The sequence below is a fragment of the Neltuma alba genome, unplaced genomic scaffold (genome assembly GCF_004799145.2).
Source record: "Neltuma alba isolate B1F8T4 unplaced genomic scaffold, ASM479914v2 tig00003997_pilon, whole genome shotgun sequence".
NCBI lineage: Eukaryota > Viridiplantae > Streptophyta > Magnoliopsida > Fabales > Fabaceae > Neltuma > Neltuma alba.
This window is the reverse complement of record NW_021633515.1, coordinates 9,670-24,845: the sequence shown is the minus strand read 5'-3', so window position 1 is coordinate 24,845 and position 15,176 is coordinate 9,670. Positions and strand designations below refer to the sequence as shown.

Sequence of the window (15,176 nt, the reverse complement as noted above, 5' to 3'; positions counted from 1 at the left end):
TGTGTCTTCATATAAATTAATATATTTATATAAAGAGTTATGTAAGAAGTTACAATACTAAAAGATCATACATATTAAATATATTTTATTTATTTAATTATGTTGGTTTATTCATGAACTAACATATGATTGTGACTTTTTATTTAATAAAGTATTATTGCAAAAGGTATTTCTTCAAGGTATTATTCCGTGGTCTATATAAACCCCTCATCATCACTTTATTTAAATATAATACAACACAAACACAAAGATTAAACTCATTGCCCTTGTCTTTGAGTGCAAGCAAAGATAGATTCAAATTATCACTTTGTAAAAGCCATTGTTGTCTTTACTTGAATCTTGGAAGTACAATCCATATTCAAGGGTCTTCATTATATCCTAAAAGAAATTTGTCGGGCATCCCAACTTGCACTCTAGAAGATAGGAATAGATGGGAGCGAATTAAGTCTAAAAAAATGTACTGCTCACGTCTTGAAGACATCATGCACTACATTTTTCTTCATCTCTTTTTTTTGTACTTTTCAGAAAATCATTCCCGCCAACAAATCGTTGAATGGGAATTATGAAAAAGATTGATTTCCATCATACCAAACTACTCCATCTCTCTAATTTCCCTTCTCCAACCAAACAGGGTCGTTAGATTGACCAAACGGTCCATTGATTCGTGAATTTATCTAGCATACATTGCCTTCATCCTAAACAAACAAAGGTGGACTGTCCCATGAATCTAAGGCATATCACGATTGTTATTTGATACTTATTTTTAAAGGTTTTGGGGTCGGTCTAAAATTTAAGTTCAGGCACTGCTGGAAACGTTTAAGAAGGTTGGGGGAAAATGCCAAAATTTCCAAAGTTTTCTTTTTAAACGACTAAAACTTCTCAACTGAAGCTAATATTGGAATGTTATCAACAAATTATTTGTTGATATAGTAAGTGGTCTTACTCCTGTAAAAAGGAGAATATAAGTTCAAATCTAAAAAAATACACTTGTTGGGATGATTTTTATTTTAATGCTTTAAGCTTAATAAAAATTAGTCTTAAGTTCAAAATAGTTTGAGGATACTATGAGTTATAAAAAATAAGAAAGAAGAAGATGAAAAAAAGAAAAAAGAAGCTGATATCGGAATGTTAGGTCATTATCTTTATACTACTGTATTGAATGGAGCATGGATATAGATATGGGTAAAGTGACATCCAGCGGTCTAATTTGTCAGATGTATCCAACCACCTATCTTTTTTGTGTATTTAGTATTTCAATCCTATTTTTAGTTAAATGCACACACACAAAAAAAAAAATTAAGTTGCTAGATAGAGCTTTACCTACTTAGGTGAGATCTCGACATTTTTGTTTTGGGAGCATCCAATAATTTTTGGGGATATTTTTGAGGAAGAAGATCACAAGAAAACAAATTCAAGGCTTTAGACTGTAGACACTAGACAGTGGCAATAAATGGATGGCCATCTAACTCTTAGCATTTGAAGACGATTCTTAAATTTTTCTCCGATATTAAATAGAGCGTCCAATTGAGAATTTTGGACTATTTCTCTATACAATATCTCATTTTCTTTTATATTAATATTAATTTCTTCTTTCTCATAATAATTTTAGTTATTGTGACATTGTTATTTCTGCGCATTAATTTTTAATCATTAAATAACAGGAATTTTTAAAAAAAATACTACAAGTTTCCATAATAATAATCGCAAATAACTAACTAATATCGACTCTTTTTTTACTCTACAAATTAATTAGGACAACCTTATAATTAGGACGAAAAGGCAGTGTTCATGTATCAATCATCTTATTGTCTCCTTCCGTTCTTGTTATATTCATGAATCTAGCATAACAAGTAGAAGACCCTTCATAATTGCTTAAATACATTGATTAATTTTAAATAATGTGCATTCAATTCCATTATTTATTAGGGATACATTATAATCAGCTTTCAATTGTTATTTTTTTTTTGTCATAACCCACATATTTATTATCCGTCACAAATAATTCGAACTCTCAGTAACAAAAATCAAATTCACAACTTCGAAATTAAGAAAATCTTAATAAAAGTATTTTGTTATGAAAATAAGGAAAATGCAAGAGAGATTTGGGATGAGACATGGAGAAGATAAGAGAGAATCGGAAGAGAAATAGGGAGTAATCTTTGATTCATTTGAAACTTACAATCACTTAGTACATGTCCACTATTTATAAGCTATAAGTCTTTAAATTCAAAAGTTACAAAAAAGAAATAAATTATAAATCTATATAATTGTAGGATATATAACATTTGGAGGTTATCAGTATTAATCACGAAAAACTCCCAAAAAAACTATTCATGTTGTAGGTTATATGGCCTAAATTGTGGAAGGTCAAAATACAACTCTTAGAAGGTTGTGGACATCCATACTTAATACTCCTCCGGTCCTTATTATAAGACCCAATTTGACTTTTTATTTGGTCCTAATTATAAGACCCAATCCATTTTATCTCTTATATTTATGCATTTTTTTCAAAGATAATTCTTCTAATAATGATAGTTTTAGCCAATATACTTAATTAGCAAGGATATTTTAGGAATAACAACACTTATTTATTATAAATAATCAACTTAACTTACTTCATTAATCTCCTCAAATAAGTCAATTGGGTCTTATAATTAGGACCGGAGGAGTATTACAATATATTTGATATTATTTGAATTATAAGACCCTAACACTTTCAATAGTTATTTTTTTATAAGTACATATATTTTCTTATTGAAAGTTATAACTAGTTATATTTTCTGTCAATATTTACTAATACTGTTTACCTAAGCATGTGGCCTCCAATTAATTCTAACAATATTTTTAATATTAATAATTATTGATATAAAATATAAAATGTATGATAAACCATACTATATGACCAGGCGCAGGATGCATACAAAATACTGGAAAGTCGGGGCCTTGTTAACAAAAAATTTCCTGTAATTTAAAGAAAAATTTTCAAAAAAATACCTTTAAAATTTTAAATTTTCAAGCCATGAATAACAATACAAATGTGTTGTCATTTACTTTTTAAATTTGTTAATTATTGTTAAAATGTAGTAAACAAGACTGGTTTGAAATTTTGAAATTTAATTTTTTTTTTTTGAGAATTCTCCCAAATTCAAACGATATCTAGCTTATTTCTGGAGACTTTTTTAAATGGAGAGCTATGATTGGACGCGCGAGTTGCAATAATACATGCACACAATATATAAAATAGTGTAACCTCTTTAACACATGAAGAAAAGCGTTTCCATTTTTCCCAGCATGTGAAGAATTCGTTGGTACACGATTTGCAATCAGCTCTATAAATAGTTTGAATCTGAAGGCATATTTTAGTCCTAATGAGCTCCTAACACTCAATTCACTTTTTTTTTTTAAAGATAAAGGTATATTTAACATACTGATTTTATTTGTTAAGGACATTTGATATCTTGACTTTTTTTATGGTACATCCAAAGCACTATTTTAACTTTTTAGTGCATCTGGCACAAAAATTAAGATTATGGTACCAGATTTATCAGGAAAATAAAATCATGATACTAGGTACACCTGGAAAATAAGATATGAGCGCCACATTTACCTCATTTTCAAACCCAAAAAAAAAGTGTTCCATTTTTCTATTTATTATTATGCTAAAGTATACATTTAGTTTTTTAATTTTATGTAAAGTTTCAGTTTGATCCCTTAACTTTAAAAATTATACTTTTAGTCTTTTAATTCTAAAATTATTAGTTTTAAATGATGATTTTTTGTAACAATCATGGTAGCTTTGAATATTAAATTTAATATGTTAGTATTTAGTAATATTTTACAGTATTCAAGAACATAGTGTCACTATTTGTTTTAACATTTTTAGGATTAGAGGACTAAAAATTTACTTTTTAAAAGTTAAGGGAACAAAGTAAAAACTTCTATAAAGTTAAAGGATTAAGTATTAGTGTTTTATTAGGACACGTGATATCATAATCCAAAAATTACGAGTATTAAGGGCCGATGTCACATTATTTTCATTCCAAATATATTGACGTTACTTCCTTGCCAAAGATTCATAAACATTGATGTTCTGATTCTGCTCTTTTCCAGTTTTCTCTGTAAGAAATTATCAAAAGCACAGAATGTGGGGGAAGTGCTCTCATCTTCTCCCTCTTCTTCTTCTGGCAATCTCCATTAATGCACTGTTCGGCTCAGTAGGTTGTGTTAATCCCACCAGTTTTCCTCCTGATTTCAGATTCGGCACTTCCTCTTCTGCTTACCAGGTTTTCTAATTTTCATCACAATCCAATCTATCTTCCACAATCTCACATGCACACAAAATTTCTTCGCACTTTATTCTACCCATCACGTTTCTTACGATTGGCCTTGGCTTAAAGTATGAAGGTGCAGCATTTGAGGGAGGGAAAGGCCCAAGCGTATGGGACATTTTCACCCACAAATACCCAGGCACAGACATAAACCATACATATATGCATTAACTACCATTTCCATGATCAGAAGTTGTTACCTCTGTTTTCACTTTCACTTGAATAGTTTGTGGTTGAATCTTTTCAGAAAGAATCGCTGATCACAGCAACGGGGATATTGCTACTGATTCATACCATCGCTACAAGGTACACCCACTTCTCGTAATTTTCATTTATACGTCTGAGATAATGACTCTCCTAGATCTTGAACTTCGTTTTCTATCAATATTTTCTAATATTTTTCCCATTAAAAAAAATTCAGGAAGATGTGGCCATAATGAAGGATATTGGGTTCAATGCTTACAGATTTTCCATCTCTTGGCCCAGAATCCTACCCTGTGAGAAACACTTTCACGTACTTCAATTGTCCTTCGATTATTTACTTCAATAATCAATTAAACTCATGTCTAACCTATTGTTTTCTTTAGATGGGAATCTAAAGGGAGGAGTGAACCCAGAAGGCATCAGATATTACAACAATCTTATTGATGAACTCATATCTAACGGTTAGCTGAAGAGTAGTTTCATTCACGACACCGGAAAAGAAACTAATCAAATCACACTTTGTTCTTATGTCTTGCACCTTCAGGAATGCAACCCTTTGTAACTCTGTTTCACTGGGACCTCCCGCAAGCTCTTGAAGACGAATATGGTGGTTTTCTGAGCCCCAAAATTGTGTAAGCACTAACAGTAAAATTAGCTGAACTGGCAATGTGATCCCTACATTATTAAGGGTGTGTTTGGGTGACACCCCAAACCATGGTTTGAAGACCCAAACCATGGTTTGGGGAATAAATCACCCAAACACCCCCCAAAACCATGGTTTTGGAAAAAGCAAAATTTTTTTGCTTTTGGAGAAAAAAGGGAGAGTATGAGAGCCTATATGATATGTATCTTGTTATTTTTTTTATAAATATATTTTTTTATAAACATATTTAATCTTATATTTTATAAATATATATACATATTAATTATTTATTAATTATATTATCTTATGTATTATTAATTATGTTGGTAAAAAAATATATTATTAACAATTTTATTCCTTCAAATTAAAATATATCATAAAATCTATTTTTTTTGTAATTATCATATTAACTTATGTCTTTTTTTTAGTAATTTGTATATATAAAAAGTGCTTCTGATAACAACTATCCAAACACTCTCACTTTTCAGAATCACTTTTTTACAAAATATATTCTTCACAGAATCTATTCTCCCCAGAATCTATTCTCCAGAATCACTTTTCCAAACCACGGTCTGGTTTCATCCAAACACACCCTTAGTTAACTAGTTTTAGTTTTTAAAACATCAACTAATTATTGTTTAAAACAGAAACTATAAGGAAAGTCTAGTACCATGATGTTCTCCTTGGGTCCTCTGTTCATATTGTTTTCCAAGTGTTTGAAAAAACCTCCGTTTGGATTTTGCAAACAGGAAGGACTTTACAGACTACGCAGAACTATGTTTCAGAGAATTTGGTGACAGGGTAAAGCATTGGATCACTTTGAATGAGCCATCCTCTTATAGCGTTGAAGGTTATGCCAATGGTGTATTCCCACCTGGAAGGTGCTCCAGCTTCTTGGGCCTAAACTGCAGTGCCGGTGACTCTAGTACCGAACCCTACCTTGTTACTCACCACCTAATTCTTGCTCACGCTGAAGCAGTCAAACTCTACAGGAAGAAGTACCAGGTTACTGCAAAATTATCATTTTTTATAGCCTTAATTTTAAGGTATTCTGTAAATTGTCACTAAATTTTCCTGTAAATGATCATTGCAAGATGCAGATTTCTCAGAAAGGTCAAGTTGGGCTATCAATAGCTTTGATGTGGTATGTTCCCATATCCCTGTCAAAAGCTGACAAAGATGCAGCATCTCGAGCCAATGATTTCACATCTGACTGGTAAGTGTGTCTCCTACATAAAGGTACTTTACCAGTTTGAAATTTTGAGTTAAAATAGTTGTTGTTGCCTAATGACAAGGAGACCCTCACATCGATTGTATCATGCTTTTCAAGGTTCATGGAGCCACTGAACTCTGGGAAATACCCTGGAGTAATGGTTAGACATGTGGGTAAACGTTTGCCCAAGTTCTCCAAAAGGCAATCATTGTTGGTTAAAGGGTCCTTTGATTTCATAGGGGTGAATTATTATACAACATATTATGCATATAATATTCCTTGCGAAAGTAAAAATCAAACTGCACTGACAGACGCTTGTTTCAACTTTACAAGTAAGCTACAGAAAATGAAGTCTATACATTGTCTCTTCTTCACTTTTGTGAAATTTTTCTTGTACCTTTGCTTACTCATTATCGTTTCTTCTAATGTCTCAGCTGAAAGAAATGGAGTTCCCATTGGTCCAAAGGTACTTCTTTTCTCATCAAGATACTTAGCTGTGGGAGACAGGAAGAGGAACCCTGTGTTTTCAATTTTTGTGTGTATTTGTTCAAGGCAAACATTGTTTTAGATGACACAAAAATTTATTTTTGCTACTGTTTGAGCAGAAACTATTTCTAAAACTAAAACAGAAGTTAAAGAAACAGCAAAACAAACTAAACGGTCATGACCATTACATCCACTGAAAATTAGCATTTTAGCCTAAACTCGTAATTGGGTTCAGTTTTCACTTGCCGAGTTTAAATTGAGTTTGAAGGAGAAATTAAGTTTCTCATTATACCTCCATAAATATCAATTTGACATAGGAATTGAGAAGTGAATAACATTGCAGGCTGGCTCAGATTGGCTATACATCTATCCACGAGGAATTCAAAATGTGTTAGAATACACCAAGAAGAAACTGAACAATCCAATCATTTACATAACAGAAAATGGTCAGAAATTTAGCTATATACATTATTTCGAATGCCATAATCAGTGTTTGCTTTCTTCTTGACAAGTCAGATTTCTCCAAACATTTGCAGGATGTAACGAGGTTGATAATGGGAGAAAGTCACTTAATGACACCATGAGGATAGACTATATCAGTCGCCACCTTGTGTACGTTCGAAGGGCCATGAGGTATGTTTCTTTTGCAGAAAAGAACTATTCTACTTCTGAAGTTTATGACTCAACGAAGGACTCAACATGAAATTTCTTTCCCTTAAAATCTACTGTATTCTTGGTAGGAATGGAGTGAAAGTGAAGGGCTACTTTGCATGGTCACTTTTGGACGACTTTGAGTGGATTTTTGGATATACCAGCCGCTTTGGAATAATACATGTAGATTTCAAGAATGGACAGAAACGATACCGCAAAAGATCAGCTCTGTGGTTCAAAACTTTTCTCCATCAGTGGAATGGTTCTCAGCATCACCAATACTGATGCATAACTGAAGTGAAATGAGGGCTACTGGATTGTATTGATGGACTTGCTATGGATTTTATGTTTTATCTTGATATCAATATGATCAAAATGTTTAATTTATAATATTATGAGCGATGGTGGTGCCCGGCATCCCCTGAACAAAATTTATAATTGAGCAAAATATTCTAATCGCCCTTTTATTTTGCACTAGGTACACAGACTTTCTATCTATTTTGAAAATATACCTTTTAGTTTTGATCATTAACACCATTAAAAGTATAAAGATTTTTGAAGTTTATTTTTAATTAAAAAGCATATTGGAATAAGTGTTATTTACTAATTTACGCCTTATTATGTTAAATCTCTAATTTATTTTTTAAAAATTATAATATTTCTTAATGATATATTTAATATTTTTACTAAATTTAGACAAAATTGAAGTGACTTAACATGTTAACAACTTGATTAAAAATTTGAGTAATTTTTTTAAACAAAAATATGTTTAAAAATATTCAAATATAACATATTAATATAAGAATCTGAGAATTATATCATCTTATTGATTTTCTATTTTACCCCATTTAATCATTCGTATCATTTTTTTTTATCACACATTTTCTAGAGGCTCTAAAAAGGTATTTTTGATAACATAGTTATATTTTTTTTTAATATATTTATTATCCTCAATTAATTTTAACGAACATTTCAAATAGTTTAATTTGGTCAATCGTTTATTATAAAAATGAGGGGACTATCAGTTTAATACCATGCATCATATAACTGTTAGTGTGAAAGAAGGGAAATTATGCATAGGTGCCAAACAAGCAATTTTTTTTTTTTGGCATCGGTGCCATGCCAAACAAGCAAATTAAACAAAAATAAGTTTTCCTAATTTCATTTATTATGGAGAGATGGGTTGAATTATGATAAATGCATGTAAAATGACTAAATATCCTTGCTGGCTGCCGATTGTCTTTGACCCCAGTTCTTTGACCGCGTGGTGCCGTTTCGAGGATCCCTAGCAAGTCATCGAACATATAAAAATGTGAAGAAAAAAACTTTAAATGGCCAGATTTTAAAAAGGTTAAGATATTATTTTTCAATTGCATTTAACACTTTAATTTAATTTTAATTAATTCTTATATGTGTGATTTGGTTAAGTACTCCCTCCGTCTCTATTATAAGATCTAGTTTTTTGAATAGGTTTGTTTTTTTTTATAAAATTTTTTGAGTTTGTCTGAATATTTAATACATTATTATCTATTTTATTTCTAGTTTAATGTATTTAATACGTTCTCTTTTTTCACTTATCTCACTATTATTCTCTTGCATCTACCCATTTATATATAGGGGTACATTTGAAAAAAAATTACATTTACTATATATTAATTGCTTTTAACTAATTTTAACTGTTTTTTTAAACCACGTAATTTAGTTAAAATAATCTCATAATAAGGGACGGAGTAGTTGATCTTTAAAAAAGAAAAGGGAGTGTGATTTTCAGACATTGGAAGAGTAGTGTTTTGGATTTATTGATATCTCTGAGTAACCACATAAATATTGAGAAAGTAAGATCATAATATAATATTTTCATAGTTTACAAATTACTGTGATTTGCTTTAGATTTTATATTCTGTATGGATATTAATTTAATTAAGCAAAATATGTATTCCTCCGGTTCTAAATATAAAACCTTTTTGTAATGTAATTTACACTACAAAATGGCTCTTATATTTATATTTGTAAAGACATGTATCTGTATAGCTCTGAAACCCCGTATAGCTCTGAAACCCCGCGGCACGGCAAAGATCTTACGTATATACAAGTATTTCAGGTGCTATTTGTAACATGAAAAAATATTTAATTTTTACGTGATTTGGTCAATAATAGATGTTGCATTATATATATTTTTATATATGTGGGGTTTAAATCAATCACCGTCATGACTGAGTTTATTAGGTTGATGGCCGTCCTCATGTTAAAGAAATAGTGAGCCGGCCCTTTAATTTGTTTCATATTGATGACAAGTTCTGGTTTTCAATCATTATTTTTTTGGGAGCCAAATTTACAGGGCATGCATGCAATAATAAGGTAGCAAAAGTCCAAATAGCAGGCTACTTCTAATGTTTCCATGCATACCACCAAAATATATTAATTAGTAACAATGACGCTATAATTCATATCCAAAGATTGCTCATGGATATAAGAATTTTTTAAAACTAAAATCTCACCTCACAATTATGACAAATAAATTAGAAAAATTTACCCCCAGGTCCCTCCTTGAACATTTCTTCCATGCAAGTTGAGCCAAAAATAAATAATAAAAAGGCCTAAAAAGAGAGGCGGCAATATTGTTGTATGGCCTAAAAATAATGAGTTATTATGTCAACAAAGTTGAAGAATGGATGTTGAAAAATAGTTACTTTGTTACTTTATTATTTAAATAGTTAGATTGTATATATCTAGAACTGAATGTACGATGGATACCATATGCCATAAACAGTATATATATTTATATATGTGTGTGTGTGGCGCTGCACTGAATGAAAATTAAAGAATGAAGGCAAAGTACTGTCATCATCTTCTTCTGCTGCTGCTGCTCATCTGCTGGCAGTCTCCATCACTTCATTGTTTTCCTGCAGATTTTACTTTCGGCACTTCCTCTTCTGCTTACCAGGTTGGTTTTCGCAAACACAAAACACACAATTCTTGTTCATATGCCCCCCCCCCAATACACACACTCCTTCCGTCTCTCATTATAAGATCTAATTTTTTGAATAAGTTTGTTTCTTTTTATAAGATTTTCTTTGAGTTTCTCTAAACATTTAATGCGGTATTACCTATTTTACCTCTAATTTAATATATTTAATACATTATCTCTCTTCATTTATCTTACTGTTACTCTCTCACACTTATCCATTTATATATAAGGGTATATTAGGAAAAAAAATTACATTTGCTACATATTAATTGCTTTTAACTAATTTTAACTGTTTTTTTAAACCGTACAATTTTGTTAAAAGGATCTTATAATAAGGGACGGAGTAGTATATGGGTATGGTTTTCACGAATGTGATTGGGGTTGCTATATAATATGTATGTATGTATGAAGCATGAAGGTGCGGCAACTGAAGGAGGGAAAGGCCCCAGCGTTTGGGACACTTTCACTCATAAATTCCCAGGTACTTTTATAATTCCAGTCTTGTTACTTAAATCTGAATTTTGTAGAGAGATGTCTATCAGAATATGAAATGGGTTAGAGTTGTGAAGAAGTAATTTTATGTTGTAGGAATTTTATCTCCTAAAGTAAAAAAATTCTTCTAACTTGATCCAAACAGCTATCATAAATATGTAAGAAATAAAAATAACAGTCTTAAGATCAAAAGACTCAAACTAAACATATACTTTATAAATCTAAAAAACTTAATTGAAATTTTATATAAACTTAAATTTTAGCTAAAATAAAAATAAAAATTTATATAAAATTTATTTGATATTATCACATAAAACCTTATATAAAAAGTTATTTGATATTATTACATAAAACTTTCTTAAAAGAAAAAGGCATGACTAGGATTGGAGGAGTATTTATATGAAACCATTTTATTTAAACAGTCTTCAATGAAGTTGTCACATGAGTTTCTTCAACCTGCATCTGAATTCAATTATGCCTCAATCTTTCAGAAAGGATAGCTGATGGCAGCAATGGGGATGTTGCTACTGATCAATATCATCGCTACAAGGTACTCCCTTTCTCTTAAGTTGCTTTCCAAGTCTCAGATAAATGATTCTCGCTGGATTTTGAACTTCATTTTCCATTAAGGTTTCTTATATATTACTAATGTTCACCGATTGAAAACTTTTTCAGGAAGATGTAGCCATAATGAAGGATATTGGTTTTAATGCCTACAGATTTTCCATCTCTTGGCCCAGAATCCTACCCTGTGAGAAACGCTTCATTACCCTCCAATTATTTGCTTTAATTGTTGGATTCAACTCATACTTAAGATTTATGTTTTAGATGGGAATTTAAAGGGTGGACTCAACCCAGAAGGCATCAGATATTACAACGATCTCATTGATGAACTCCTATCCAATGGTTAGATGAAGACCAACTTTTCAATCATGATATCGGGAATCAAAATAAATCGAATTACATTTGATTTTTTGTGCCCTATATTACACTTACAGGATTGCAACCCTTTGTCACTTTGTTTCATTGGGACCTTCCTCAAGCTCTTGAAGATGAATATGGTGGTTTTCTAAGCCCAAAAATTGTGTGAGTATCAAGCAAACTAAAAACAACAATAACATTTGAACCCTTCTTTCATATTGCATTCCAAGTGTTTGAAAATATTTCCCTTCGGATTTTGCAAACAGGAAGGATTTTGCAGATTATGCAGAAATTTGCTTTAGAGAATTTGGAGACAGGGTAAAGCATTGGATCACTTTAAATGAGCCAATACAATATAGCTATATGAGTTATGCCATTGGTGCATTCCCACCTGCAAGGTGCTCCAAGTTTCTGGGCCTAAACTGCAGTGCCGGTGACTCTAGCACTGAGCCCTACATTGTTTCACACTTCCAGATCCTTGCTCATGCTAAAGCTGTCAAAATCTATAGAGAGAAGTATCAGGTTTCTGCAAAATCATCTTTCAGTATTATCTAAATCCAAAAGCACTTAATCTTTTTTTTTTAAAACAAACTTTGACCAGAAATGATCATTGTATACAATAGATTTCTCAGAAGGGTCAAATTGGGGTAGCTCTAAATTCACTCTGGTTTATTCCAATATCCCCATCGGATGCTGACAAAGATGCAGCATCTCGGGCCTTAGCTTTCATGTTTGACTGGTGAGTATGGGCCTTAGTTAAAATAATTCTTGACCGTTAAGCTTCTTAACATTTCATAATTTATACCTAATAGTTTTTTGCTATAACCTACCACATTTCCCCATCACCCCATAAATTTTAAGGAATGAGCGTATTCATGTCTTGGTGAATGATATATCTGTTGTAAGTTTTCTACGGGGAAAATCAATCATTGATTCCCTGTAATTGTTTACTTACACTTTGTGATTCAATTAAAACTGAATCCTTGAATAACTAGATATTTTCTAAAAGTGCAGAAACCTCAATGGATTAAGTGGCTAAAACTTGAGAGGCTTATTTAAACAAGTTAAATTTTAAGGATTGAGTTGTAACTAAGTGAAGACTACAGAGAGAGAATGATTGATTTTCCCTTTTATATTTTAAAATTGTACGGATATTGATGATGCTCTATTGTAGTGAGGCCCTTACTCTGATCCTTTCATGCTTTGCTAGGTTCATGGAACCGCTGAACTCTGGAAAATACCCTGCAGTAATGGCTAATAATGTGGGCGAACGTTTGCCAAAATTTTCTAACAGGCAAGCCTTGTTGGTTAAAGGATCCTTTGATTTTATAGGGTTGAATTATTACACAACATATTACGTAGCCTCTATTGCTTGCCAAAGAGAAAATCAAACTTCACTGTCAGATGCCTGCATAAATGCTACGCGTAAGTTACACAAATATAAGACCTTCTATATACTCTCATTCTTCAACTTCCCATAGTTTGGATTATAAGAGCTTATATATACTCTTGTTCTTCAACTTTCCAGAGTTTGTCTTGTCCATCTGCTTACTTCTTAATTTTTACTCTAGCTCAAATTTACGTTTGCTTGCTTTTTATATTTTTCTTTGGCCTGAATAAGCGCGTTTGCTTACTTTTCATTTCTTCTGTTTCACCAGCTCAAAGAAACAAGCATCTCATTGGTCCAAAGGTACTTCCTTCTCACTCATCTTAGATGCTCAAGTGGTTGATAGGGGGAACATGTTGACTTAACTGTGAAGTAAAAGGAAAAAAAAACCATGTAAAAGACATTTTTTATTTTACCAATGAGGGTTAAATTTAGCAGAAAAAACTAGATATTCACAACATGGCAAACTAAATTTCAAATTCCTACAAAAAAATGTGTTCGTATTTAATACTTGACAGTATCTTGAATAGACCTCCAAACAGATGCTACCTATGCTTATTTAAAAAAGTGAACATTTTTTATTTGAAGTTAGTGTGAGTTTATTTGAGACAAAATCAATTTTAAGTCATCTCATCAAAAAAGAAAAAAACTAGTTTTACATCAAAGAAGTAAAAGACATTTTTCATTTTACCAATGAGGTTTGAATATGGCAGGAAAAAAAAAAACTAGTTACTCATGACATGACAAACTAGGGTTCAAATTCCCATAAAAAAGATGCCCGCATTTAATACTTGATAGTATCTCGAATAGATCTCCAAATAGATGCTACCTATGCTTATTAAAAAAAAAAGTGACATTTTTTATTCGAAGTTTTTGTGAGTTTATTTGAGACAAAATCAGTTTTAAATAAGAGAAGTTCTTTCTTTATTGTAAGAGGGAAATAAGAATCAGAATTTCTCTTTGAAAGAAACCATTTCAGGGATAAAAGGTTGAAAACACTTTTAAAGAAACACTAAATGATAATCATTGTCAGGAACAAGTATGGATAGAGAATGAAAAATGTCACAATGTCACATTGATCCAATGAATCTCCTTAGCGCCTAAAGATTACGTGCACTGACTATTAGTTTTCTTAGCCCAAACCTTAGGTTTTAAACCGGCCAATGTCTGGGTTGGTTTTCACTTGCTAAGCTTAAAGGATTAACTCTGTCAAATTACTGATGCAAAAGAAAAATCTGCTTCTTACTATGCCTCCATCACATGTTCATTTCATAAGGGATTTGAGAAGTGAATAAAATTACAGGCTGCTTCCCAATGGCTCTACATCTATCCACCAGGAATTCAATATCTACATTAAGGAGAAATTTAACAATCCAGTCATTTACATAACAGAAAATGGTAAGAATCTGAACTATATAGAATCTATAAAATGTCAGAATCTTATTGCTTGCTTTCTTTTTCACAATCCAAATTTCTCCAAACATTTGCAGGAGTTGATGAACTTAATGATGGTAGAAAGTCACTTGACGATAAGATTAGGATAGACTATATCAGTCAGCACCTTCTGTATATCCAGAAGGCCATGACGTAAGCTCGTTTGCAGAAATGAAATTTTAGTTGTGAAGCCTGCGACTCTATCTAAAGATTCAACATATACAAATTCTGAAGTTTTTTTTTTTTTTTGGGGATTTTGTAGGAATGGCGTGAAGGTGAAGGGCTACTTTACGTGGTCATTGTTAGACAATTTTGAGTGGATTAATGGATACACTGTTCGGTTTGGACTAGTTTTTGTGGATTTTAAGAATGGACTGAAAAGAAACCATAAAAGATCAGCTTTGTGGTTCAAAACTTTTCTCCATCAATGGAATGGTCGTCTCTACTGA

At 31.6% G+C, this 15,176-nt stretch overlaps 1 protein-coding gene and 1 pseudogene across 1 annotated transcript; both read left to right on the top strand.

Moving 5' to 3' along the window:
* Window positions 1-4,740: 4,740 nt before the first annotated feature.
* LOC114743356 (beta-glucosidase 24-like) lies at window positions 4,741-7,810 on the top strand. Its single transcript, XM_028931562.1, has 10 exons — window positions 4,741-4,825; window positions 4,916-4,993; window positions 5,077-5,164; window positions 5,925-6,180; window positions 6,276-6,391; window positions 6,506-6,720; window positions 6,823-6,854; window positions 7,218-7,320; window positions 7,411-7,507; window positions 7,615-7,810. Exons 1-10 carry the CDS (start codon window positions 4,765-4,767, stop codon window positions 7,808-7,810), a joined length of 1,242 nt encoding a protein of 413 aa, XP_028787395.1. The 5' UTR covers window positions 4,741-4,764.
* A 3,088-nt stretch (window positions 7,811-10,898) lies between these two features.
* Window positions 10,899-15,176, top strand: LOC114743355 (beta-glucosidase 13-like; annotated as a pseudogene).